At 38.1% G+C, this 27,008-nt stretch overlaps 1 protein-coding gene across 14 annotated transcripts in view; it reads left to right on the top strand.

The window, feature by feature from the left end:
- unc13ba (unc-13 homolog Ba (C. elegans)) overlaps positions 1 to 27,008 on the top strand; it is a 144,217-nt gene that overhangs the window by 87,651 nt on the left and 29,558 nt on the right. For 11 of the 14 annotated variants that reach the window (XM_017306831.1, XM_017306837.1, XM_008417732.2 and 8 more), the window contains 17 exons: positions 4,873 to 5,014; positions 5,482 to 5,651; positions 6,088 to 6,203; positions 6,845 to 7,008; positions 8,112 to 8,262; positions 13,907 to 13,975; positions 14,560 to 14,649; positions 14,911 to 15,051; positions 16,077 to 16,321; positions 16,907 to 16,992; positions 17,087 to 17,122; positions 18,224 to 18,265; positions 19,063 to 19,189; positions 20,211 to 20,307; positions 22,599 to 22,742; positions 25,901 to 25,978; positions 26,133 to 26,210. In XM_017306831.1, the coding sequence (XP_017162320.1) occupies positions 4,873 to 5,014; positions 5,482 to 5,651; positions 6,088 to 6,203; positions 6,845 to 7,008; positions 8,112 to 8,262; positions 13,907 to 13,975; positions 14,560 to 14,649; positions 14,911 to 15,051; positions 16,077 to 16,321; positions 16,907 to 16,992; positions 17,087 to 17,122; positions 18,224 to 18,265; positions 19,063 to 19,189; positions 20,211 to 20,307; positions 22,599 to 22,742; positions 25,901 to 25,978; positions 26,133 to 26,210 (1,976 nt within the window). The remainder of the gene's footprint in view (positions 1 to 4,872; positions 5,015 to 5,481; positions 5,652 to 6,087; positions 6,204 to 6,844; positions 7,009 to 8,111; positions 8,263 to 13,906; positions 13,976 to 14,559; positions 14,650 to 14,910; positions 15,052 to 16,076; positions 16,322 to 16,906; positions 16,993 to 17,086; positions 17,123 to 18,223; positions 18,266 to 19,062; positions 19,190 to 20,210; positions 20,308 to 22,598; positions 22,743 to 25,900; positions 25,979 to 26,132; positions 26,211 to 27,008) is intronic. The other 3 variants (XM_008417733.2, XM_017306834.1, XM_017306832.1) reach the window with 2 other exon arrangements.

Here is a 27,008-nt window from a genome sequence, read left to right as displayed (position 1 = left end):
TATTTAGCAAGTCTGAATGAACCTCAGAGCGTTAAGCGACACTCTCTCTTTGGCTTGCTGTTTTCACATTTTTGGTTTTGACTTCTACTGTTGCGTAAAAAAACGCTGCAAGAAATACATGGAGACATTGTGACTCATGAGGAAAAGCAACTACATTTCATAGGTAGTGTATTCCTTTATTTTGCTTTTTTTTTTAAACAAGGTGCAAATTAGGAAGAATACTGATTATTTTTCAGCATTTATGTCTAATGTTTATTGAGAGTGATCAGATTTCACCGGGTGGAAAAAACAGGGACATAAACATTTATTTCAAATCGTTTGCTTCATTGTTCAGGCACCTCTCCCTTCATCACCATAGCAACTGGTGACTCAGCAGATTCTGCTTCCTTGTAGTGTGTCTTCTTGCAACAGCAAAAGAGTATTTTAGAAAGTCTTTTTTGTAGAATCTTTTCTTTAAAATGGTGTTGAATAGAGTTTTTCTTTTGGTCAGAGATCGTTTTTATCAAAGTAAAGAAAATATGGCAACACTTTATTTGAAGTTGGGTGAATAAGACAGTCATGACACTGTCATAAACATGTCATAAACACCTGTTATGAACATGAATAAGCCTTCATGAATATTTATCATTCGGTAAATTATGACACTTTTAATACAAAGTTAACATAATTCAAAATGTCTTTGTTATGACAACTTGACATTAATCAAGAAATCATGACTGTTTAAACTTTACCTTTAATAACATAAAGTTACCTAATTTTTAAAGTGCAATCAGTAATACTTTTATAACAACTTTATATCAGTAATGATTTATTGGTTAATGTCAAGTTGTCATAACAAAGACATTTTGAATTATGTTAAAAGTGTCATAATTTACAGAAAGACGCTTTATGACAACAGTCATAAATATTCATGAAGGCTTATTCATGTTCACGACATGTTATGTCATGTTTATGACCGTGTCATGACAGTCTTATTTACCGCCCTTCAGATAAAGTGTTACCGAAAATATTTTCCTAAGTGGGGAAAGAAAAATGTCTGTTTTTGTTTTTCTTCATGCCGTCATCGTCGCTGTGGCGGTACAGATCCTCGCAGGGCGTGTGGCATCAGGAGGATGTTTTTCTGAACCTCTGGGTGTGGATAACACTCATATCTCTGTGAAGTCAGTCGAATGATTGAACACAAGGATTTTTCTTTTGTTCCAAAGTTTTGCTTTCGTTACTGAGACTCTTTTTAAAAATAGCATTTTGTTGTTTGTGTGACTAACAGAAATCTCACATTTGACAACTGAAACGTTATTAATCTTTATCTCTAAAGTTGTTTTTAAAGGTAAATTAGTCAGAAATCTACTGTTTTGTTCAAAGGATTAATGTAAATCCGAAGTGTCAGCAGTCAGAATGATCATGTCACGTTTTATCCGATTACCACCAATTATTTCATTGACCATTCAGGTCGCATTCACACCAGGCATGTTTGGTCCACTTTAATCGAATTCTGGCTCGTTTACTCTAGAACAGGGGTGGGCAATCCTGGTCCTGGAGGGCCGGTGTTCTGCAACTCTTAGATGTCTCCCTGGTCCAACACACTTGAATCCAACAGCTGAATCACCTCCTAAGAGCGGTCAGGTTCTCCAGAGTCCTGCTAACGACCTCATTATTTGACTGAGGTGTATTGAAGTAGAGACACATCTAAAAGTTGCAGGAGACCGGCCCCCAGGATTGGAGTTGCCCACCCCTGCTCTAGAAAGTCCGGTTACTCTGGTCCGCCTACAATCCTCGGTGTCAGTTCGGTTAAAGTGAACTCTGGTTCGGTTTCAATTAATTTGTGAACGTCAAGCTGACCGCAGACCGCTCCAAAAGCAGGAAGTGGACTGCAGCGCAGGGCATTCTGGGTAAATACAAAAGAAACGTGCTAGCCTAGCGCTAGCAGGAGGAATGTCTCGTAAAAGAGATTAAAGAAAAATCCTACCTTCAACCACTAAAATCTGACACTACTCCATTTTTGTTTACATTTTGTGTAGAAGGAAGTTGTGCTCAGTGTCTTTTTCAGAGGTTTTTGTGTCGTTTCCTCCAGTGGTTCTTGGTGCAGCGCCCCCACAGGCCAGGAGGGGAACAGGTTTTTCAAAGTTTGGTTTGTTTGACTCGGTGAAAACAAAGAGTGAAAACAAACCTCAGCAGCTGAACATGTAGCAAATGTTGCCGTTTTGGTCCCCACTCGAGCCGAGTCTCCAACTCGTAGCTGTTCCTCGACATTCTGAAGTTATGAAAGAAGTTTGCGTCACATTGCATCTCCTTCTGACTCCACACCCAGACAGACTCCTCTACAGAAATTGCTCCCCTAAAAGTCGTTGGTATTAGTTGTGCTTTCCTTTTATTAGCTTCCTTCGTCTCGTTACGAGCTTGTGATGATCCTGTCAGCTCCCATTACTCAACAACTTTAAAATCGACCCATAATGGCGTCCATTACTGCTTCCATAAACAGTGGCTGCTGTTTCTGCTGTGCCACGTCCGTGATTAAGTCATGGATCTTTTTAACTGGTGTTTCTGCTGTGCAGTATGACTGAAGCACAAACAGGACTCCAAAGTTTTTCCTCTCTTAGTGAAAGTTGTACAGGGAGTCAATACCTCAAGTAAAAACCACACTGCAGTAGGTTTCTCCACATGTGTGACACACTCAGGACCCTGAAATGACGACTGTTTTTAATTGATCAGGATGTATTGAAGGAGGCTTCAGTATAGACACGTTCCATGTTATTGTTTACATCCAGAGGTTTAACGCATGCGCACAACGCTGGAGAGTGAAAAGACGATTGTTTTACCTGCCAATCCGTAGCCAGTTTTTAATAAAATGAGACCTGGAAATTTTGGTTTTATTAATTTAGTGCAGTTTGCCACAGCAAAAGGAAAAATAACACATAAAAAATAACACATAAAAACAACTCAAAACCACTAGTATTTCCTTTTTCTCTCCCTCTGTGCCGGCTACTCCACACGGTAGACTCGTTGCCATGGCAACATACAGCAACGGCATTAAACGTATCAGGATTTATCACCAAAAAACATTTTCTACACAAAGAACAGAACATTTAGTTTTAGTTTTCGTTTTCAGGTCTGATGCTTATTTTCTGATTATGCAGTGGTAGATTAGCTACCGATGCTATTAGCTACGATGCTATTAGCTAAGCTAACACTGCGGTAGATTAGCTATTTTTCTGTTAGCTAACTTAAACACCTGCTCTACTGGTGTGTTTATCCCCTTTTTTTTCAAGTTGAACTGAAATACACCAAATTCTGCAGCAGCTCTAGATGCTGAGTTTGTTAAAGTCAAGCTAGCATAACTGACCTGCTTCTCTCTTCCTTGTTTTTTTTTAATTAAAACATTATCCTCACCTTGTTGTTTAGTTGTTGTAGTGTTGACAAATAGTAGTGAAGAACTACGTCCCTTCTTCTTTCGTCATTCGCACATTTAAGATTTAGAGTGATATATTGACAACTTTATAGCTAAAACCAATGCTAATCATCGTTAGCTAGCAGCTTTTTGACCTCCAGCAGGGAGATGGAGGCAGGATTTCGCTCGTGCAACGTTATGCTTCAGCGTATCTGTAAGTCAGAGGTGCAGAAAATGCCTCATGCCACATTCTGGAAAATATATTTAGAGAAATGAAAACCGTTTCAGTGACTCTGAGGTTGTTGTCACTGTGTGAATATTACTCCATGTCAGGTTTCTGCAGATACGAACATCAGGCAATGTTTACCTCCAGTTCACCCAGCATCAAGGCGACTGCTGTTACCAAAGCGACCAGACACATCCCAGCATGTCGTAGCAGCGGTGTTGCCATGGCACCCATCACAGGTTGTCTCTCCAATCAACAGTGATGAGCCCAAAGATGCAGAGATAACCTTAAAGCTGGTCCTGAAATTAATTCATGGTCACGGGATTTCTTTTTTGTTTTTTCCTGCTCATCAAGGCTGAAGCACAAAACAGACTTTACAACCTGCAATTAAAAAAATGCACTTAAAGGATAAAAAAAACCTAATTTTTTTTAGCATGTCCTCTTTAAATAATTCAATCAGATCTAAATTGATGTTGCAAAGTGTTTAAAGTTGACAGTTAACTGACGGGATATGTTTTTTAACCTCCGCAAATTAATTTGGGACTTTCTTCCACAATTGATGTAAAATTCCCTTTGATGTGATGTTATCAGTCACCGCCAGTCAGTCAAAGAATCGAAGAAAGATCACATAGAAATCAAGAATATTTAAAGTCACAAGTTCGAACCTGATAGACGATTTATGAATTTCAGTTTCCAAAAACCAGCAAAACTATTTTCACAGTGTGGCATGAAAATATGCAACTTTTATCAAAACTAAAATAAACTTTTTAATAATATTCTAACTTATCAAACACATTTTGTTTTTCTGATTTCAAATTCTAAACAGTCTTGAAGACAAAATGTAATTTTAATTGTGTGGCTCTGCCACATAAAATGATGAACTTTTAAAAGTTTAAGCAGCATCACAAAACGTTTTGCTCACACAGAATGAATATTTCTGATTTTCATTCCTTAAAATATCTTAAAACAAAATCTAATTTCCAGTGTTTCCAGTCCACCTTCTCTGCTTTCTAACTCGTATTAAGGCTCCGTGTTTCTGTGGAGGTTTTCTTGTTGCACTGGATGACTTTAGTTAATCGCTTTTCCCTGCATCTGCCTGTGAGTCACGAAAACTGTTACGAGTCTTTGCATAACAGTGTGGGTGATATCTTCTGTTTTGATGAGTGTGTGTGTGTGTGTGTGAATGAGAAAAAGAAAGAGTAGGTGTTTGTTTTTCTTATGCAATTTCCACAGTCATGGTGTGTTTTCGTTATTCCCTCAGTGGTTAGCGCTCAGGGTCTGCAGGCCAAGGACCGGACCGGCTCCAGCGACCCGTACGTCACCATCCAGGTGGGGAAAACCAAGAAGAGAACAAAGACCATCTACGGAAACCTGAACCCCGTCTGGGAGGAAAAGTTCAGCTTGTGAGTGCAGATTTTTGGCTGTTATGAAAAACATTCCTGCTTGTTATGCCCTTGTTTAAAATCGCTCACACTGCAAACCCACGGTGGTGATATCATTTGGTTCAAACCTCTCATATCTGTGAGGAAATCAGTAGCGATTATCCTGATTTACCTTCATCTGATTAACACCTTTCATCTTTAGAGACACAGAAAATCACTTTTACGTTTCCTTACGTTTCACTGAAGTAATCTTCAAACGTATGTGATCTCTGAACACTTTTGATTCAAAGGTTTAGACACCCCTAATTAAATGTCATTTGAAGTCAAATCCTAAAGTGATTTAAATGAGATTGTTTGGGTCATGCGCCTTCACTTTTTGCTCCACAGGTCAACTTGAGATCAACACATGTAGCTGCAGAAACAACTGGACAGCTCTAGAGACATTTCCTCTCTTCATTTTTATTTTTATTCATCTTCTGCCTCTGCAGCGAGTGCCATAATTCGTCGGACCGGATCAAACTCCGAGTGTGGGACGAGGACGACGACATCAAGTCGCGAGTGAAGCAGCGACTGAAGAGAGAGTCGGACGACTTCCTGGGTCAGACCATCATCGAGGTCCGAACCCTGAGTGGAGAAATGGACGTCTGGTACAACCTGGGTACGTATTACTACAAAACTATGTATAGGGTCTGCTGTGGTGGCTCTGGGGTTAAGCACAACCCGCATATGGAGGCCTCAGTCCTCGACGCAGCCGTCGCAGGTTCGATTCCCAGCCTGGCGACCTTTTCTGCATGTCTTCCCCCTTCTCTCATTACCTATTAAATAAAGACCACTAGAGCCAATAAAACCTTTAATGAAAAAAAAAAAACAATGTATAAACACAGCTCATTAAGCCGCTTTCGTTCCTCAGCATCCCGTCAAGTTCTGCAGAAACCTACTAATTACCCATTAATTTACATCAGGTGAAGAAAACAAAACATGAAGCTGCACCTGTTTTACTCATTCATGAAGGAAAAGGTTCAGCTCAGCTCCTGCTGAGTGAAGCAGGGCTTTGGTTTCCCTGTAAATCTGTGACTGTGTGTTTTCCCTGTCAGAGAAGAGAACTGACAAGTCGGCGGTGTCCGGCGCCGTCCGCCTTCAGATCAGCGTGGAGATCGAGGGAGAGGAGAAGGTGGCGCCGTACCATGTGCAGTACACCTGCCTTCACGAGGTACGAACTGAAGAATCAGGGCTACTGACTCAGAATCTGAAAGAGCTTCGTTCAAATTTAAATATTTTTTAAATCACGTTTGGCACATTTTTGTATTTCTGTTCAAGTCTCTGCCGCTTCTGAAAACAGCTCACATAGGCCTGTTGCAATAAATCAATAAATCGCTTCATAAATTAAAGCTAGCATGATTTATTGATTTTCTCCTTCTACCAAAAACTGAATGATAAAAATCTTCAGTCTGGTTCTTTTCTCTACACTGGTCAATTTAAACAAAATTGACCTTCAAAATTTATTTTTTTCTGTTGTTTTATTTATTTTTAGGTATTTAAAATGTCTTCCAATTCCAGTGTTAAATGTTAATTATAATTTAATGTTTATTGATCTATGAGAATGTGTTGGTTGTCCAGGAGGCTCCACTTCTGCTTTTCAAAGATGAGCTGTTGTATAATTGCGCATCTGTTTGCAGACATTTTCAAATGTGAGTGTAAACGTGGGGAAGCAGCAGAGTAGGATGTAAAATATGTTGTTGTTAATTTATATAATGTAAATAAGCTTAACTGAGTTTGACTTGAGCTAAAATCGAAATGCAACTTTATATCACCAAGCTAGCTTCTAATTCTTTGAGTTTTGTTTTCGTTCAGAACATGTTTCACTACTCGACGGACATCGAGGGAGGCGGGATGGTGAAGATCCCGTCCACTCAGGGCGACGACGCGTGGAAGGTCTACTTTGACGAAGTTCAGCAGGAAATCGTGGACGAGTTTGCGATGCGCTACGGCGTGGAGTCCATCTACCAGGCCATGACGTAAGCTAGCTGCTTGATGCAGTTCACCAACTACTCCTGGATTTTAGCTCAATTAAATCAGGAAATTCTTCATATTATTGTTTCTGAGCAGCTCGGTGTGTGTGTGTGTGTGCGTGTGTGTGTTTTTGTGTGTGAGGGGTCAGCGAGGTTTTCATAAACTATAAACAGAATGCAAATCAGTTTATCTCGCGTAATGAGAATGCATGACCTGCTGCGTTTTCCCCCTCCGTGTGATCAGATGGAGAGAAAGACTCGGTGCGCTCACATCACCACATACAAGCAAATGCAAACCGATATAATTTCATCAATAATCCCAGAATTAGATGAATTAGATCTGAACCAGACTTCACCCCAGTGGAAAAGAAGCTGTGGAGAAAACAAAGAAGCTAATGCCAACTTAAAACTGGGATTGAAATACAAAGGTTTTACTAAAAGAGAATGAGGTTGTAGTTAGCTCCAACACAAAAAATAAGACATTAATTATCCAAGGTTTTTCTCATTAAGCGTGGATATTATCTAATTAAAATTGCTTTTTGTAATTTTTAGTTTATATATATAGATATATATATTAAAATAGATTTTTTTCCCTGCTAGGACTATAACTATTTTCTTGAAAATAAACAAAAGTAATATTACTATGGCCTTAACAAACCTAAGTTGTCACGAGGACTGGGCGATGAATCGATTTGATTAATTAACTGCATACTTTGTTGTTCAACTCGCATAAGAAATGATTGAAATTAAAAAAAAAATTTAAAAAATTAAAAATTTTTCTGTCATTTGTAATTTAATTAAAAAAAAAAGTGAGAAATAAAAACTGGAAACGAGATGTAGTAGTAAAAAAAATCTTAATGTAATTTTTACAACACAGGCTTCTGCTTTGCTGCTTCTTAGAAAAGTCTGGAATCGCCATGGCAACCAAAGAACGCCTGGCTCTATCATGACTCAGCAGGTTTTTCTTCCCTGCTTTATTCTGAATCCCCAATCCGACCAACCGAAATAAAGCCGTGCTTTCCATTGGGTTGTAGTTACCCTGTGGAAAAATAAGGTTGTTTATTTCTTTGCCACTCAGAAACGTTGACCGTTTTCCTCCACCCCTCCAGGCATTTCTCCTGCCTGTCGTCTAAGTACATGCTGTCAGGAGTGCCGGCAGTGATGAGCACCCTGCTGGCCAACATCAATGCCTTCTACGCCCACCCCACTGCCTCCACAAACGTCTCCGCGCCCGCCAGATTCGCTGCCTCCAACTTTGGGGTGAGTGGCCGCCGCAGTAATGGGGGAAACAAACGCAACATTTCTGGTGTTTTCCTCGCGGGACGCCGAGTGGAGCTGTCAGTCCGTTTGGAAAAGTGTCAAAATATTGCTAGTGTTTATTAAATTGAAGAGAAATTAGTGACAGAAACCGAGAGAGAGGTGACGCGTGGAACATTTGTTTTGGTTAATTTATGTACTCAGTGTATTATTTGTGGTTTATTTAAAACATGGAAGCATTAAAAGCTTTTTTTTGCCTTTTTTTAGAGAGAAAGTTTTGTAGATTGTCAAATAATGTGACAATGGATTTAAATTAAGATGTCCATCCATTTTATCGAATATTCAAATTTTTTAAGATTACATTTTTTTAAGTTCTGAATGTTTTTCCACTAATGCACTCCTTAGATTTCCACAGTTCAGTGATGTCAGAGCGCCCGAGGCGGCCATCTTGTTTGACAAGCATGTTTGACAGATTCTCCGTGTTTGGATTTTGAAAAAGTTGTACAAAAAAAGTCATAACATTATAGGAAGGAAATCATAATAATACAAGAAAATAGTTTTTACAATTTGAGAATAAAATCATAATATTAATAGAACAAGACTTTAAAAATACCATAAAAAAGTCGTAATGATTGTAGAATAAAGTCAAAATATTATCAAAAGAAAGGAGTTAAAAGACGAGAGAAATTCTCAGTGAAATGAGACAAATTCCAGAAAAAATCACGTTTATTTTTCTGTACGAGGAACAAAGAATAAACCGTCGTTACAGATTAATTGTTTTATTATGAACATTACAGTTTGTTAAAGTAACCTCCACAGTTCCAGCAGGTTAATTTTCATATTGGATCTATTTTTCATCCTTACATTGTCACTTCCTGTGAGACTTGGTGGTTCTGAACCGTGTGTGTTGGTCCAAATCGGACCGGTGGCCATTTTGGGAACCGCAGGCAGGTGTGACAATTCGGCCGGACTGAATGGCTACTGGGATTTCTGCCAATCGTGACGGTTTCTCCTGTCCTGCACGGTTCTGCTTCAACGGGTCAGAGGAAGCAGACAGGTCCGCTGTCATAATGAGAAATGGTGTAGGAGTGTTTTTGGATTGTCAGCTCAATAATAAGCCCTGCTGGTTAGTTTGTTTATCTCATTAGGTTCTCCTGACTAAAATGTTCCAGTAAGCTGTTTCCCTCCCATCTGGTCAACTTATAGGCTATTAATAGACGGAAATGCCTTAGTCAGCATGAAATAGTAGAATAAAATGTTGCATAGCAATGTTTTTCATCCTGAATTAGCTCAATGATTGATTGTTTATGAATTAACGAGGATGAAAACAAACCGAATGGAGGTAACCAGTGAATTATTAATATCATTAGTGGAAAATTGCCAAATATTTTAGTAATAAATACAAGTCAGCCTTTATAGTATGGAAGACCAGAAGTGACATAATTAAATACAAAAGCATAAATTTAAATATTTTGTTTTTCCTTTTTCTTACACTGGCATTTTTGTCAAGAAATGTAAATATTTTGTTTTTCCGTTTCTTTATAATATGCGTTTTCATCAAGAGAACAAACCTTTTGGCAGTAATCAATAAATTGTTTATATCATTAGTGGAAAATTTCCAAATATTTTAGTAGTAAATACAGTTCAGCCTTTAGTGTATGGAAGACCAAAAGTGACATAAATAAAATAAAAGCATAAATTTAGATATTTTTATTTTTACTTTTCTTTACGCATGCATTTTGTCAAGAAATGTAAATATTTTGTTTTTACGTTTCCTTATATATGCATTTTCGTCAATAAAGTATTCTATTTCTTTTTTACGATTTCTTTAGATACATGTTTTCATTAAATGTGTATATTTTCTTTTGGCTTTTCTTTATAGATGTGTTTTTGTCAAGAAATGTATATACTTTGTTTTGTATTTTGCTTTTACAAACCTTTGTTGAAAAACAAAATACAAACATTTCTTGATGAAAACGCGTCAAGAAAAAGGAAAAACAAAATCTATATATTACTACTTTTATTTTTAATTATGTCAAACCTGTTCAGGGGACAACAGGTGCATAAGATGTTTTTTCTTCTAGTTTCTGGTCCCCAACCCTTTCTGATGATGTTAGCATTCGGGTTAGCAACAAAACACAAGATAGTTGGAAAAATGTTCAACTTTTGTTGCTTTCTGCTGTCGTGGAAAACCTTTACGACATAAATATATTCTGGGAATGGGCTAATCAGAACCCAGACTAGAACATAATCTCATGCTAGATTAGGAATTAAGAAAACAAATATAATTTGTGATTTAAAATTTGCTCTGTTAAACGATAATACTTTGATGAAATAGTTTCAGATGAAACTCTCGGTTGAATTGCTCAGGATTTCTCTCACTGAAGGTACAAAAACATGTTTTCAAGCCTGTAATTTTCTCAGAATAATAGATCCCATATTTCTCGTCCATAAATTTTTTATTTTTGACCGCAGATAAAATACCAAACAGCAGGGAGGCCGTTTTATTTTCTGTCTCGGTTTCGTCTCATTTAATGGTTACATTCTGATTTCATAATGGAGCTGCAGTTTCTCTTCTCTGTCGCTCCTTATAAAAAAAATAACATTTATCCCCCTGGATTCTCTTTCTCTGATGTTTCTGTTTCTCAAAAGCAAAACTAGGTTTGCATTATTCAGACTCCGTATTATGAAAGCTTCCTAAAGCTGTGTGAGGAAATTGGCGCTTTAAAAATATTTCAGTTGAAGAAAACCTTTTGAAGTTTTTGGGTTCATATATACGTATTATATCTAATTGGAAAGCTAAGACGCTTGAGATTTTTATTATGTATGTCAATGAAGGACAAAATCACAGTTATAGACGGAGTAAATGCTTTTAAACCACCCAAATATGCAAAATAAAGTCCATTTCTCTGTTTTTCCAAAACAAGCTTTACATCCAAAATCTGAACAGATTCATAGATTAGTTAAGGTAAGATCTTAAAGGGGCAGTATTATGTTTTTTTTCCAGAGCTATTTTACAGCACAATTAATATCTACATTACCTTCAGTTGTTATAAATATGACTTAAAGAAAATTTGACTCCACATTTTAATGCCTTGAAGTTGGGCCTCTGTCTCTTTAAGAAGCTCCTGCCCTTTCTGAAGCTCCGCCTTCAGGAAGTCATCACAACACGGCTCCTCTATTAATCTTTTATCAACGTTTTTACCTAAGAATTGGGTCTTATGATGAGTCAGTAGATGCACAGTGTCACCAGGTGTTTGCTGATTGCTACTGGCTAGTCTGAAGGAGCTGAGTGGGGGAGGAGCTTCATCCTCTAAGGCGGGGCTTGGTCCACCCAGGTGTTTTACACAGCTGAATGATTCCCATGGAGATTAGAGGATTTCTCAAACATGCATGAAAGAATCAAAGCAACACTCATTTATATTTTAGATAAAACATGATGTAAAGCTAAAAGAAAAGTTGATTTTACATGATACCGTCCCTTTAAGAGTAGTGACACATTTTTGAGTAGAATACAACTTCATTTCTTTGCAGTTGTGTTAGTTGGTGCTTGTGGATTTTCCTCCTATTTTTACTCTTTTTTGTCATGACAGTCGTGACTCACAAAGCCGTTCTACACGCTCTGTGCTTCTCCCTCTTCATTTGTGTTGCTCCTGCCTCCATGGGACGCTCCAGAGGCATAACCAAAAACAAAACTCTCAGGATTATCACATTTTTTTGTAAAAATACAAAGATTTTTTTTTATTTTTATGCACAGAAACTTTCTTAGTATGCCTACAAACAATAGTTTCCACTTTTCTGACGGTATAAAGGGAGGCGTCAAACGTAATTTTAAATGGTTGCATAATAAACATGCTGCATTTAGGGAATCTTTTCCATGTCTTGTAACCAATCAGATCATAAGCAGTGAGAGTGGAAGCCCAGCTTTCCACTAATCTGAGATAAAACCCAGTCTGGTTCCTCACTTTGTTGTCCAAGTCGTGACTCCCTCCGCGGCAGATAACTCTCCCCCCAAGCAGCAGGTTCTTTCTTCCCCGTGCCATGCAGATACATTTGTGCAGCCAATGCAATGTGGAGGAAAGTGGATAAAAATAAGCATTGGGGATACCGCTGCTGGCCATAATTCAGATGAGAGAGCCGAGTTAGAGGATCCAGCAGCTCCTTTATGCCTGATTTTTAAGAATATAAACTGAGATCAACCCGCTTTCAAATGGTAAAACCATAATCAGAACGTTTTTTGATATTATCTTCAAGTAAATAAACTACTGTAGCTTCAATGTTTGTGATCCTAAAAGCTGTGAGTTTGTGCCTTTTACACAGAAACAGAGCAGTCCTAACTGCTCCATTTTGTTTGTGAGATGCAGTACTACAAGTGAATTGAACAGAATAAATATTGATTTATGTGTCATATTTGGGGTTTGAAAGGACCCAAGAGCAAAGTCAGGACTCGATCGAAATTTTTTATCAAGTTAATTGCAGGATATGTCATCGCAGTTTAATCTGAAACTATGCATCGTTGTTAACATTTTCAATTCAAAAACCCTTGTTGTTGCTAAATTATTCAGTGAATAAACATAATATTTATTCAACAACAAAAAAAATTGATAATAAAAAGAATGTAATGAGTCCACCAGGTGTTCACTAATTGGTGCTGGCTAGTCTGAAGGAGCTGAATGGGGGAGGAGCTGAGCCTCCTGGGCGGAGCTAGCTCCACCCAGGCGTTTGCACAGCTGAATGGTTGCCATGGAGATTAATCTATGTAATTAAGTAATCAAAGATAACGCGTTAAAGTTCAGGCTTTAATTAAGACAAAGTGAACTTAAATTATCTACAAAGCAAAAGAAAAAAGGCCTGATAATAATCTAAGAGAAATAAATTCAATAAACTAAAAGGAATGAACCAGTACGGCAACACATTTGTAACAATAATGAACACAGAGACATGGTAAAACCTATAGAGCATTAATAAAATTTTGGGTTAGATTTCCCCAAAATGGCAAAACTTTTTGCTATTTTTATTTTTGCTGACATAATTTGTGGCTTTCAGGAATGTTTTCATAAACTCGTTAAATTTGAACTTTATTAAAAGTAATCTACAGTTTTGTACCCCACCAGTATTGTACCTTTATAAGTTGAGGTATATTTGGCATTAAGCATTATTTACATCTGAAACAATGAATATGTGTATAGACTGTTAGTGATACTGAGATAGCATCATAAATAAAGATGTGCATCATTAATAGTGTGTGTAACCGATGCTGTGGCTTTATTAGCTTCCATCTAATTGAGTTTCTTACTGTGTTTTCTCATGGAAATAAGTTGATTGCTTATAATTAATCTTCTGCCTGGTGTTTGATTAAACATTAACTTTGCAAATTATCAGTAGCAGCTGTTCAGTGTTGAGTTTAAGATTCTTTCAGTAAAAATAACTGAATAAAGGAAGTTACCCGTCTATTGAGGAAAGAGTTATTTGTAATCTCTACACAGCATAATCCGAATATTACATGTTAATTACATTTTACAGATTTTCTTTCATGATATTTTCTGTTTTTGCTTTGTTTCTCTCATGCATGGATTTTCCTTGCAGTCTAAACAACTCTAAGAGTCCGTGAAACATTTCTGTGATTCTCTTGGTTTTGCTCCAACAGAGGGATCGTTTTGTGAAGCTCCTGGATCAGCTGCACAACTCTCTGAGAATCGACCTCTCCACGTACAGAGTGAGTGGAAGCTTTTGGCATCGTCAGCATTTAAAAATAAGTGGTTTTAATGCAAGAAAGGAAAATATTTCCTGGGAGAAGAATGCATAAGTTTGAAATTATTGATATGAAACTGGAAACTACAAATTTTTCTATAGAACAATGCACAATAAATGAATGTCTAAAATAAAGTTTGTTGTCATTTTAGTGTTATTTCCTTGTTGTGCCTGTTGTTTCTAAGTCTTTAGGATTTGCAGAACATGTTGGCTGGAAGTCCAAAACTTAATTTAGTTCTTCTACAGGAAATGCTTTGACGTTATTGTTCAAATAGCGTAATAGGGAATAGAGAAAACTGAATGGATTGAAAAATATGCCCCAAATCAAAACAAGGATTTCTACTTGGCACCAAGAGACGATAAATGAAACTTTTCTGCAATCCTGGAGACTCCAAATATACAACAAAGTGTATTTAATTGATATTTAAGGGCGATTTAAAGTTTTGTTTGAGTAATAAATCTTATCCTTTACCAGTTTAAAAAGTTTAAAGATGTTTTTAGTGTTAAATAAAGTCTGATATTCAGAGATGTTGTGTGTTTTTGTTGCAGAATAACTTCCCAGCCAGCAACAAGGCTCGACTCAGCGACCTGAAATCGACGGTAGATCTTCTCACCAGCATCACCTTCTTCAGGATGAAGGTGACAGAAAAACATCCGACTCATGAAGCTTCATGTTGTGAATGAATTAGATGGAGCACAAAGGAACATGACACTGAATTTTGTAGTGAAGTTAAGCAAACAAATATGTGCATTTCAGGCAATTTATCCTCCACCAATGTTCGTAATCGCGACAGGCCTGAGCCTCCATGTTGTTTTAACGCCATGACTGTTTCATGAAGTGTTTCTGTTGGTTCTGTTCGCTGCTGCCCGTCCTCCCGCTCACTGGCTGCTGACGTTCAGGTGCTGGAGCTGCCGAGTCCGCCCAGAGCCGCCAACGTGGTCCGGGACTGCGTCAAGGCCTGCCTGAACTCCACCTACGAATACATCTTCAACAACTGTCTGGAGCTCTTCAGCCGCCAGTTCCAGCCCGCCGGCCCACAGGTGAGTCTGTCTGCAGCTCCTGATCGATCAGCTTCATTTACTCACATCTGTGATCCGTTAGCGATCTGAACCAACCCTTAATGCGACCCGGAAGGTTGTGCAGCTGCTAAAATAAAAATAAATCAGACTTATAGAGTTTCATTAAGATTTAAATGATAATATTTTTTATGATCACAGATATCTTCTCTACCACAAAGATCAAATATACAAATGAAATATAATAGAATGAAAGAAAAAAAAAAGATAATCCACAATATTATCTGTTTTAATCCTTAATTTGGTCCTTTTTGTCTACATTGTCAGATTAAATAAAACACTTTCACGACCTTCAGTAGTTTTGGAAAATTTTCTGATGCATTTCAGTATTTCTTAATGGGGCTGCACAGTGGCGCAGTTGGTAGAGCTGTTGCCTTGCAGCAAGAAGGTTCTGGGTTTGATTCCCGGCCCCGGTCTTTCTGCATGGAGTTTGCATGTTCTCCCTGTGCATGGTGGGTTTTCTCCGGGTACTCCGGTTTCCTCCCACAGTCCAAAAACATGACTGTTAGGTTAATTGGCCTCTCCAAATTGCCCCTAGGTGTGAGTGTGTGTGTGCATGGTTGTGTGTCCTGTGTTGCCCTACGACAGACTGGCGACCTGTCCAGGGTGACCCCGCCTCTCGCCCGAAACGTTAGCTGGAGATAGGCACCAGCAACCCTCCCGACCCCATTAAGGGACAAGGGTGCAAGAAAATGGATGGATGGATGGATGGATATTTCTTAATGCATTTAAGGATTATTATGTGAAGTAAAATTTATTCTCATGGACGCTGCTGCACAAACTAATGGACTAATAAGAGTCACCATCAGCGCCTCTGAATATTTTACAACTTTGCTCTGAAATATGTGTCTGTTAATGAGTGGAAACCTGTTTTTCTGTCTTTTTATTTTGCATAAATTAACCGAACGTTTCAGCCTTACAAAGATTGCACAAAGTCTTCTTTTTTGTCAGCTACTCTAATTTTTTCAAATTGATTTTTCTGTTTAAAGCCTGAGCAGGAGAAGAAGAAGAAGAAGAAAAAGAAGGAGAAAACTGAGGGAGAAGCAGAGGATGGTGAAGAGGAAGAAGAGGAGGAGGAGGAAGAGGAAGAAGAAGAAGAGGAGAAAAAGGAGGAGAGTCAGCCTGAAGAGCAAGGCCCGAGCATCCAGAACCTGGACTTCTGGCCGAAGCTCATCACGCTGATCGTGTCCATCATCGAGGAAGATAAAAACTCATACGCGCCCGTCATCAACCAGTCAGTTTCATTCACCTGAACAGATTTACACCCACTTTCATCATCAACGTAAATTCAGTTTCTTTATTGTCACTTCAAATCAGCAAATCAAGATTTAATTGCATAACATTTAGTAAAAAATTTTATTTTTCTGACATTCACTTCAACTTTTTGAGAAAATTGGTCCATCAGACAACATCAGAAGTCTTTAGATTATTATTACGTAACTCAAATATGGCAGCAATGATGACATAAAATGATTTTATCCTCTGCTCTGCTGGCTGCTCTGATGATGAGTTACTCATGTCGGCATGCTGGATGCTTAAAGAATTCGACTTCTGTCTGATTCTTACGTAGGGATTTTTATATTCCCGGAAAGGGAATATAATTTTATTTATGCCGAAATATGGCATAAATAAAGAAAATGAATCTGCATCACAGTAAAAGCAGCATTCCCTGTCCTGGTCAGGGGACACTGTGAATTCCCAACACACACACACTCTATTCAGAGCACAGGAACCAAAAAGAAAACAGATTCACAAAAACTACTTCAGTTTTTCACATTTAATGTGTCAATATTTAGCTTTTCCTTTCCGACCCTTTCAGATTTCCTCAGGAACTGAACGTGGGTAAAGTCAGCGCTGAGGTCATGTGGACTCTCTTTGCTCAGGACATGAAATACGCTCTGGAAGGTAAAAACACGTTTAGCGGTTGGTACCATCTCCATCCGACCTCTAAATCCTCGCCATCAACTCTCTTCTCATTCTTCTTCACCATTTCCTTCAGTTTTGGATAAAGTTGATCACTATCGCTGGAACAATGGTGAGATTAGAGGAATATAGCTGATAGTCAGTAGGTGTTTATATTATCATAGTGCATTTATCATTGTTTCTATTTCTATGCAACATATTCAGGGTATCATCATACAATATCGTTAACATGCTTCACCTAAACTAGCATTAAATGTTGTTATTCCTCGCTTATTGGCATTCCAATTAAATATGTAAAATAAATCAAAACAACTTTTGTTTCAGCTCAGAAAGTCTTTTTTTTTTTGTAATTTCTGAGCATAATATCCAAATTTCAGATTTTTTTCCTATCAATTTTTTAACTTCCTTGTTTTTTCTAGAAAATTTCTGAGATTAATCTTAAAATTTCCACGTTTTTTGGTGGAAATTTTATATTTTTTTTTCTATGTACATTGGCTCTAATACGCCATCGTAGAAAATCTGTTTAAATAAAGATTAAATAAAAATAAATTAAGAAAAATAAACCACATATTCAGAATATTTAGGGTTTTTTCTCTTTGGAAAGTCACTGAGAGCTTAAGACGTCGATGCTAACTGGGTTAGCGCACCAGTGGTATTTGTTTATCTTACAGACAGACATGCTAAACTTTGTAGCTAGCTGCTAACAACAGCGTTAGCTTAGAAATCAAGATTTGTGGCCTTCCTCTAGTTACCAAGTCATTTCAGGTGTTTATTGTTAATCAATTTTTAATGAGCGGTAGAGACTTTTAGGTTCTCCTAGCTGTCATGCTAACAGCTAGCAGCTAACTGACAGCATGCAGCAACATGTGGCCAGTGAAAGAGCTTCTGAAATGGGTTGGAACTACAAGAAAGCATATATTTAATATGACTGAATAAAACCTTTCTGTGTTTTCTCAAACTTTCCTCAACCTACATTATTTATAAATAAAAAGCTCTTTCGCTGTAGCTCTGAGACTTGTAGAAATCCTGCAAAATGTTTTATCCTGAAGTATTAGATCATTCATAAATAGTGATATTTTTTATCCTGGTTCTGGATTTGTGTGACATCAGTGTTGTTTTATAAATTCACCCTCCTCTGTTTGTTAACGCATCACGCTTTCTTTTCGCTCTCTGAACTCTCTCTGCTTCACTCGTTGTTCTGTTGCCGTCTCAGCTCCTGCCACATTTCACATCCGCAGAGTTGATTTTTATGCTGGTAAGACTTTCTGTGTGCGTGTGTGTGTGTGTGTGTGTGTGTGTGCGCGTGAGTGGGTGTGTGTGTTTTAGCAATTCTCATTTTTTTCCACAAAAATGCCGCTTTTACAATGGAAACAGACAAAATGTCGTACTGAAGCGCACCAACCTGTGTCGTACCGCTCAGTTTAAACTAAGCCTTGTAGGGACTAAAGTTGTCCTAAATATGAATTAAAGTTAGGGATCGGTGTGTGAATTAAAGCTGCAGTATGAACCTTCATTTAAAAATATTGTTTTTCACATATTTGTTAAAACTGTCACCATGACCCAGATAATCTGTGAAAAGATCGATCTCCACCTTCTCCCAAAGATATTATCGCTGTCTGAAGAAATACATCGCTCCTGACCAAAAACAACCAATCAGAGCCAGGAGGCAGGTCTTAGCGCTGTCAATCAACCTCTTGTACTCGCTGTTAAATGTGCTAACAGTTAAAGTTACACTAAAATTGTTTATCTGCCGTCATTCAAAATAACTTCACATAATATCACTGAAAATATATAAAATCACAAGAGCAATTTTAATAGGCTACCATGAACTTAAATTTATGTTTTTGATGGAAAATAGACAGTTTCTCCTCCCCTTTCAGAGCAATGCAATATTAATAAGAATAACAGAAATCACTGAAATGACAAAATCCCAGAAATATCACATCAGGTCTGAAGGGGTTAATTTATATTGATTTGTTCTGATAAAAACAGATCTTATGCTGCAGCTTTAAGCTGTTTTCTATGTTTAATTTTTCTGTTTTTCTTTCACAGAGCATGAGAACCATAAGCTGTGTAAGTCTTCAGACTACATGAACCTGCACTTCAAAGTCAAGTGGCTGTACAACGAGTACGTGAAGGAGCTGCCCGCCTTCGCAGACGATGTGCCTGAATACTCCGCGTAAGACGCTCTTCCTCTCCCCCTATTTCAAAGGGAAGCTCCTCCCCATCAATTTTTGATCGATTGTTTAATTTGCCCCCAATGTGCTGCGTGTCGAGCTACACAGAGGTGTGGCTGTTAGCGCTGCTGCTGCCTCGCTACAAGATGGTTCTGGGTTTTAATTCACTCTGAACTCGGCAAATGTTTGCCCTACTAACTTTTGTCTTTCTACACTTCTAACCCTCCTTCCCAAACTACAGGAAATACTGATCTACTGAATAACAGATGTCACACTAGCCATTTCAACAACTTCTTTAGACTGGGTGAAGAGTACGACATTATTCTTGAATAGGTTAGGATTATGGGCGTTTAAAAATCATGTTCAAACATTTTTTTGCGATGTTACATTCGGAAGATTTTGAAGCGGCTCATTTTCCAGAAAAAAACATTAACGTATTACCGAAAACAAAATATCTGAGTGGTTTTTTTTATGCAGTTAAACTGTTTTTATAAGCAGGTGAAACCCAAATCAAAGTAATAAAAACGTGTAAAATGTGAATTTTGCAAATGGTTTCTGAAAGGCAACAAAACACTTGTCTTTTCCAGCAGCCATTGTACAGGACATACGTTGGTAAAACCAGCTGGAGCTCAGATTGGGTTGCTAGGTGACGGGTGGAATTCCACTGGGGTTGCTAGGTAACGGCGCATTTACACTCCGGAGTTTCCTAAAATGGTTGACTTCCTAGACTTTAAAAAACATAAACTTATTGCCAAAACCGGCTTTGTGGGTTTTCTTAAGCACTTGGGTTGATATTAGAAGCAGTAAGAACCCGATGGAAGTATAAAAATGTGAATTTTGCGTAAAATGTCCATTTTAGCTAAATAGCATTGCAGCGTTATGGTTTTCTTTCAATGGACCAACCTTTTTCCGACTTGACATGATCGTTCTGCCTGGTGGTAGCTTGGGAAGGTTCCCCCCGTTCTTCAGGACATCTTTATTAGTACAGATGGTCTTTCATTTGTTCTGTCTGTGTTTTTGCAGGTGGTTCCTTCAGTTTGTTCTGGCCTGGTTGGCCGAGAACGAGGAGGTGTCGATGGAGTTCATGTCCGGAGCTCTGGAGAGAGACAAGAGAGAAGGGGTGAGTTTTCATTTAACAAAAAACAACCAGAAATAATTAAAAACATTTAACTGAATCACAAAGTTGATCTCATGCATGTTGCTTCTTAACTGCAAAGCTCAATGCGGTGATGCATAAACACTCAACTTTTTTAATCCAATAAATGAATCTAGGGGTCAGAAAAAATCTAAAACTGATTCGCTGACAAGCTTAAAAATTGTTCTGATTTAGTTCAGATCTTATTGTGAATTTGCCTTTCACAATAAGCAATAAATCAATTAATTGAATGACAAATTAAAATGATAATATTCGTTAGAACAACAGTTGTTAAAGAGATGCTCCCCTTTTAATGTCGTTGAAAAGTCTGCAAAACGCTGCAAACAGCAGCACTGCCTGCCTCTTTTGCCTGTTATCCCTGTCTATGCTGAATTTATATTGGCTACAGAAACTTCATAATCCAATTTAATTACTGTTGTTTTTAATGTTTCCTGATATTTAAGATGCATTCCAGCTCTAGTGTTAAATGTTCTTTAGAAAATTAAGCTCGTTATAGTTCAAAATGGTCTCAGTTTTTTATTTGTAAAGTTAAACAAATAAAAAACATGTTCGCCTTTACTGGTGTGTAAAGGCGAACATATGACAGACAGGGATGGATGAAAATAAAAATCTAAAGAGGGGATAAAAAGCAGGATCTCCCAGGACATTTCCCTGAAAGCAGATCCAGTTTTCACACCAAACCTGTTGGTTTTGGTTCTTGTGGCATTCAGCAGCTGGACCCACACTGAGACTGTCTTCTGCAGAGTTTCTTATCAGATTGTTGAATTGGACCCTGAGCACAGCAGCAGAACAGAAGCAGTTAATTTACAGCTTCTGTCTGATGACCCTGAGGTCACAGACTCCCTCCTGGATCGTTTTATTGATTCGGGTTCAGCCGGCGCTTCTTTTGGCCACCTAGAGCCCAGTTTTACAGGATGATGGACAAGTCTGTTGAGCTGCTGGTTTGTTCAGAAGCTGCACGTTATGTTCAGAGCCTTTTGGCATCAAGAGGCTCCTGGAAGCTGCAGTTTAACACTGAACACTTTAGGTTTTGATTCGTTTTGTTGAACCCATTATGAATCAATAAAGTTTATTTGTGTCACACGTTTCAGCAACAAGGCAAATCAAACAACATACAGTCACTAATTAGAGAGCAAACATTACATTTTATAGGGTGCAATCATCAGTGATCAATATACGTCAAATTGAATTGATCCAATAATACTGTAAATCTAAAAAAAAAAAAAATAGAGTTCTTGCTAAGTTTTCTGACATTTAGGAAATACAAGTAATAACAGGTTTAACTTCAGACGATGAGGGAAAAATGTGTCTTTTTATTTGATGTATATATGTCTGGTTCAAGTGGTGACAGAAATATAAAACTGTACGTCATCAGCACGTATAATTTCTATTAAAAGAGATTATGTAACACTTGATAATCTGAGCTGGTCAGATTGTGTAGATGCTGAACAAAAGCGGACTGAGAACGGAGCCCTGAGGGACTCCGCTTGTGATTTTCACTTGCTTTGACTTATAATTACCAAATGACACTAATTACTAAGAACTGTTTCATAAAAATGTATATATTAAACCTCTTTTAAATTAATAGATGTGTTTTCTGTTTTTTATGTCAGATTTCTACATCTTTAAATAATAATGTAGCAAAAATACTTTAAGTGAAATAATATGACGCCATTTTTATGTCATTGATCTCGTCAGTCTCTTTGAGATGTTTTAAGAGTTAGAGCACTGCAAAAACTCAAAATCTTACCAAGTATCTTTGGTCTAGTTTCCAGAGAAAATATCTTCAAATAAGAAAAAACTAACTTACAAGTAACTTTTCTGAAAGGGACAGGAGCTTGTTTTAAGCCAGTGGTTCTTTAATATTGATGAAAACTTCCAGTCCTGTTGGTAGAATGAAACCAGTACTTTTTTATCAATAGTAAAGAACTATTTACTTAAAATAAGCCCAAATATCTTGCTGAAAAGTTACTTGTAAGTTAGTTGTGTCTTATTTCCAGAGTATTAAGAGATTTGCACTAGAATCTGGACCAAAAATTGGTAATATTTTGTGTTTTTGCTGTGAGAACTGAAAGGAACCAACAGCAGAAGCCAGAAATTCGACTCTCTAATTATCTGGGTACAATTAGTCCGTCTGATGCCTTCCTGTATAACGACACTCAATACTGTAAGTGCAGCGATTAGATTGTCTCAGATGTGGAGCAGCTGTTTGTCTGCACTTACAGAAATGTGTGGTCTTCTGGCTCTTCCTGCAGTTCCAGCAGACGTCGGAGCACGTCCTGTTCTCCAGTTCAGTGGTGGACATCTTCACTCAGCTCAACCAGAGCTTTGAGATCATCAAGAAACTGGACTGTCCCGATCCCACAGTGGTGGCCCAGTATAACAGACGCTTCGCCAAGGTGAGGGTTATGAGATTTGAGCTCAACTCCAGTCCTACAGAGCTGCTGTGCTGCAGCTTTTACAGGCGTTGCTCAGATCACCAGCTCCTTTCCAGGCGTCTGCCCTCAACAGTTGATGCAACCATTTGATCCAGCTGTGTTGGAGCAGGATTGGGGACAAAGTTGCAACTTTTGTTACACTTTCAGCTGCTGCAGTTCACTTTTACACTGCTCTACGTCAAATGAACCAAACTATTTGAAAAACCTGTTCCCCTCCCCGCCTGCGGGGGCGCTACACCACGGAACTGACTCAAAAACTTCAGAAGAAGACACTGATTGCAACTTTTTTCTTAACAAAATAAGAACAGAAATGGAGTAGAGCCAGATTTTAGCGGTTGGAGGATTTCTCTTTTGTCTGTGGCAAAAACAAAAAGCAGGAAAATGCAACCCAATTCCTTTTTTTTTTTTTTTTGCCCAAATTCGACCTGCATTCGACTTGTTCATGGAAGTCTGAGCTTTTTCATGGACGTCTGAGCTTTTTCATTTAAGTTTGATTTGTCCCACTTCCACATGTGGAGCTAAATGAACATTGTACACATTGTATCTGACTTTTACAACATTCATGATAATTCATGGTAATTACCTTTTATGCTTCCTTGAATCACTATTAGATAAAAAGATTTTAATCTGGTCAGTTCTGACCTCAACTTTTACACTATCAAGAGAAAATGGCTGCAAACAATTGTGCAATTAAACACTCTGTAGATCTTTGACAAGCAGAAGTGGAGCCTCCTGCACAACCAACAGCAATGCATTAAGTGGCTTCTGAATGGTAAGTCACCAACTAAACACTTGTCTTTTCCAGCAGCCATTGTACCGCGCATACAATGGTAAAACCAGCTGACCAAACGTGCTGGAGATCTGCTTTTGGTTGCTAGGTGACGGGCTGGGCTAGGCTGGGGTTGCTAGGTAACGCTCGATTGTGACTTAATAACCAGGAGGTTTTTGAAACAGCTCCTTTTCCAGACACCAAAAAAACGTTAAGCTTTTGCCAGAAAATGACTACATGTGTTTCTTTTTTAAGCGCTTGGTTTGTTTTTAGAAGTACTTGAGACTCAAATGGAAATTTGAAATCTCAATTGTGAAAAGTGAATTTTCAAAATTCACTTTTTGAAAATTCACTTTCGAAAAATGAATTTTGCCCCCTTTAAGAGTGCTCTTCAATCAAATCTAATGAAGAGGTGTGTTTATTTTTTGCCTAAAATTGCTCTCCTGCTGCAGATTATGGTCATTTTTCACCTCCTCACATCAGTTGTTCATGTAAAATACCCAAACCAACAGAGTTTAACATTTCTGTTATACTCAGATGTACTGTAGTTTCACACCTTTTAGGCATTTCCATTAAAACTAATGGCCCTTAAGGCTGGATCGATGTGGGGCTCATTACATAAAGAAGGGCTAATGTAGCCATCGCTCTGTCCCCTGCCAGTGAATGACTTCTCTTTTTATTCCACTCCACTCATGTTTTATAAAATCCCAGTTTGTTTTTCCCTTTTTGTCTCAGATTTCTTTTGCTAACTTTTTGTGCCATCAGTTCCTGCAGCGTTGTCTCTATTACCCTCATCTAGATAACAGTAGTTATTAATCTTTATGACAGCAGCAGGGAGGTCTAACTGAACAGACAGACAGACTGAGGGACGGACTGCAGGCTGTTAACGGCTAGAATGTTTAATGCATGAGCCCGCCGTCCGGCTGAGTCAGCAGAAAGCCGGGAAATCTGTCACAGCGAGTTCTGGACGCTCTGAGGGGAAAACGGTACAACTTTGGTCCTTCCTGTCCATAAGTTCCCGTCTTAATTCATAAATTAAACTGCTGACTTCTTAAAAATGTGGCCGACGGAGGTTTGGACGTAAACAAACCTGACATTTAGGGTTTCTCACCAGGAGAGAGTGTTTTGTGCAACCTCGCTCGTTAACATTTTCTTGACCTTTTGTTTGAATGTTTTTATTCTGAAATCTGCATTTTTTAACAAAAAACATTGGATAAGCATCCAAGTTTTTTTCTTTGCTGCCTAAGAGTAATTTCTGGGATAATATGCAGTCTGGATCTGTTCAAAAGTCAAAATAACCTCATGCTGCTCCGATAACTTATTGGCTTTTTAGCTTTAACAAGTTCTGTGCTCACACTGTTTATTTATAAAGCATTTTAAAACAGGATGCACAGAAAGAACAAAATAAATGATAGTAGTTAGAAAGAAAAGAAGAAAACACACAGAAAACAAAAATTAATTAATAATCAAAGAAATAGATGTTGGTCTTTAAAGGGTATCTAATTTGCAAAATTCACATTTTGCATGTTTTAATTTTTCCATTTGGGTTTTCACTGCTTCTGAAAACAGAGAAACCGCTTAGAAATAACCACCCATGTATGTTTTATTTGTCAATAAGTTTATATTTCTTCTGGGTGTCTGGAAAATGAGCCGTTTCGAAAGCCTCTAGAATGTAACATCACAAATCAGAAGGCAGTGCCTGTTGCCTAGCAACCCCAGCCAAGCCCAGTCTGTTACCTAGCAACAGACTGGGCTTGGCTGTCTGAGCTCCAGCATGTTTAGTCAGCTGGTGCGCTGCACAATGGCTATTGGAAAAGAAAAGTGTTTTGCTGTCAACTTATCGTCCAGGAAATGCTTACTGCATTCTTGTTGCCTGTGCAGGATGCTCCACTTATGCTTTTCCAAGATGTACAGTTGCATATCTATTTGTAGTCATTTTCTTGTGCAAGTTTAAAGGTTGAGTTGAGCAGCTCATTTGAATTTAAAGTGACAGATCCCCTAAAATCATCATTCTGAAAGAAGCTCAAAGTAGACAGAACTGAGTAGAATCACAGAATAGATCAAGAATTATAGAAATGTTTCATGAAATGCACAAAGTAAGCATATTTGTTTGCTTATATACTCTGTATTATACAAAATTCTAGTATGCTATGTACAGTTTTGTTTTGTTATTTCACTTCCTGGAATATTTTGACTTGTGATTGGCTCCTTTTCTTCCAAGGAATGTGCTGATTGGATGAATAAAATCAAGCTTCATGAAGCAGCGTATCTGCAGCGTTTCCACCAGGAAAAGATGCCAACATTTAGAATCTCCAGAATATCCCAAAGCGTTTTCTCTTGTTTTTCGCAGACCATTACCAAAGTTCTGCTGCAGTACTGTGCGGTTCTGGCCAAGAGCTTCCCATCCTACTGTGAGAAGGAGAAGATAGTGAGTAGCTTCTGTTATACAACTGTAACATTTGTGGTTCTTTGAGCTCAAATTAACCTAATTTTATTCTCTTTACTTTTTGCCTTGATCACTTGATTGGTCTGTTTTTGTTATTTTTTTCCTAAGTAAAGTTGTCTCTTGTGTTTTCCTGCAGCCCTGTGTGCTGATGAACAACGTCCAGCAGATGAGGGTCCTGCTGGAGAAGATGTTCGAGTCGATGGGAGCAAAACAGGTAAACAGAATCCTTCGCTACCATTAACTCACGGGCCTGAAACGACTTGAATGTCTTCTTCAAATCCAGATTTCACTGGATGAATTATTAAATAAATATCTTTGACTCCATCACCAATCTCTGTTTAATACTATGATAAATATCAGAGTTATTTACTGTAGTGCTTACTGCAGAGCTAGCAAAATTAGCTTAGCTAATGTAGCTTTTTTCTGCAAGCTAAGGCTGACATCCAGTCTACCAAGATGGCTGTTCCTGTGGGAACTATGTATTACTAATAATCGATTACCGAAACGTCAAACTTTTTTTAACTGAAAGTTTACAAAACAGCCAAATAAATTAGCGGTTTAGGATTTATCTGGAAAACTTTATTTATGGGATCTAAGTGCGATAAATGCTTTTCAATGTTAGTAAAAATGCTAAAGCGCTAAATGCAAAATTAGCGGATTAGTGGAAGTGTGCGCACTACTGGTCAGCAAGTGTTACACTGCAAAAACTCAAAATTTTACCCAGCAACTCTCTCATTCTTTGGTCACCCAGCGACTCACTCATTCTTTGGTTACCTAATGACTCACTCATTCTTTCATTACCCAGTATCTCCCTCATTCTTTGGTTATGTAGTGACTTACTCATTCTGTGATTATGTAGCGACTCCCTCATTCTTTGGTTACGTAGCAACTCACTCATTCATTGGTCACATAGCGACTCACTCATTCTTTTATTACATAGCGGCTCACTCATTCTTTGGTTACATAGCGACTCACTCATTCTTTGGTGAGTCACTACATGACCAAAGAATGA

The sequence above is a fragment of the Poecilia reticulata genome, linkage group LG9 (genome assembly GCF_000633615.1).
Source record: "Poecilia reticulata strain Guanapo linkage group LG9, Guppy_female_1.0+MT, whole genome shotgun sequence".
Lineage (NCBI taxonomy): Eukaryota > Metazoa > Chordata > Actinopteri > Cyprinodontiformes > Poeciliidae > Poecilia > Poecilia reticulata.
Note: the sequence above shows the minus strand (reverse complement) of the source record. Positions and strands in the feature narration are given on the sequence as shown.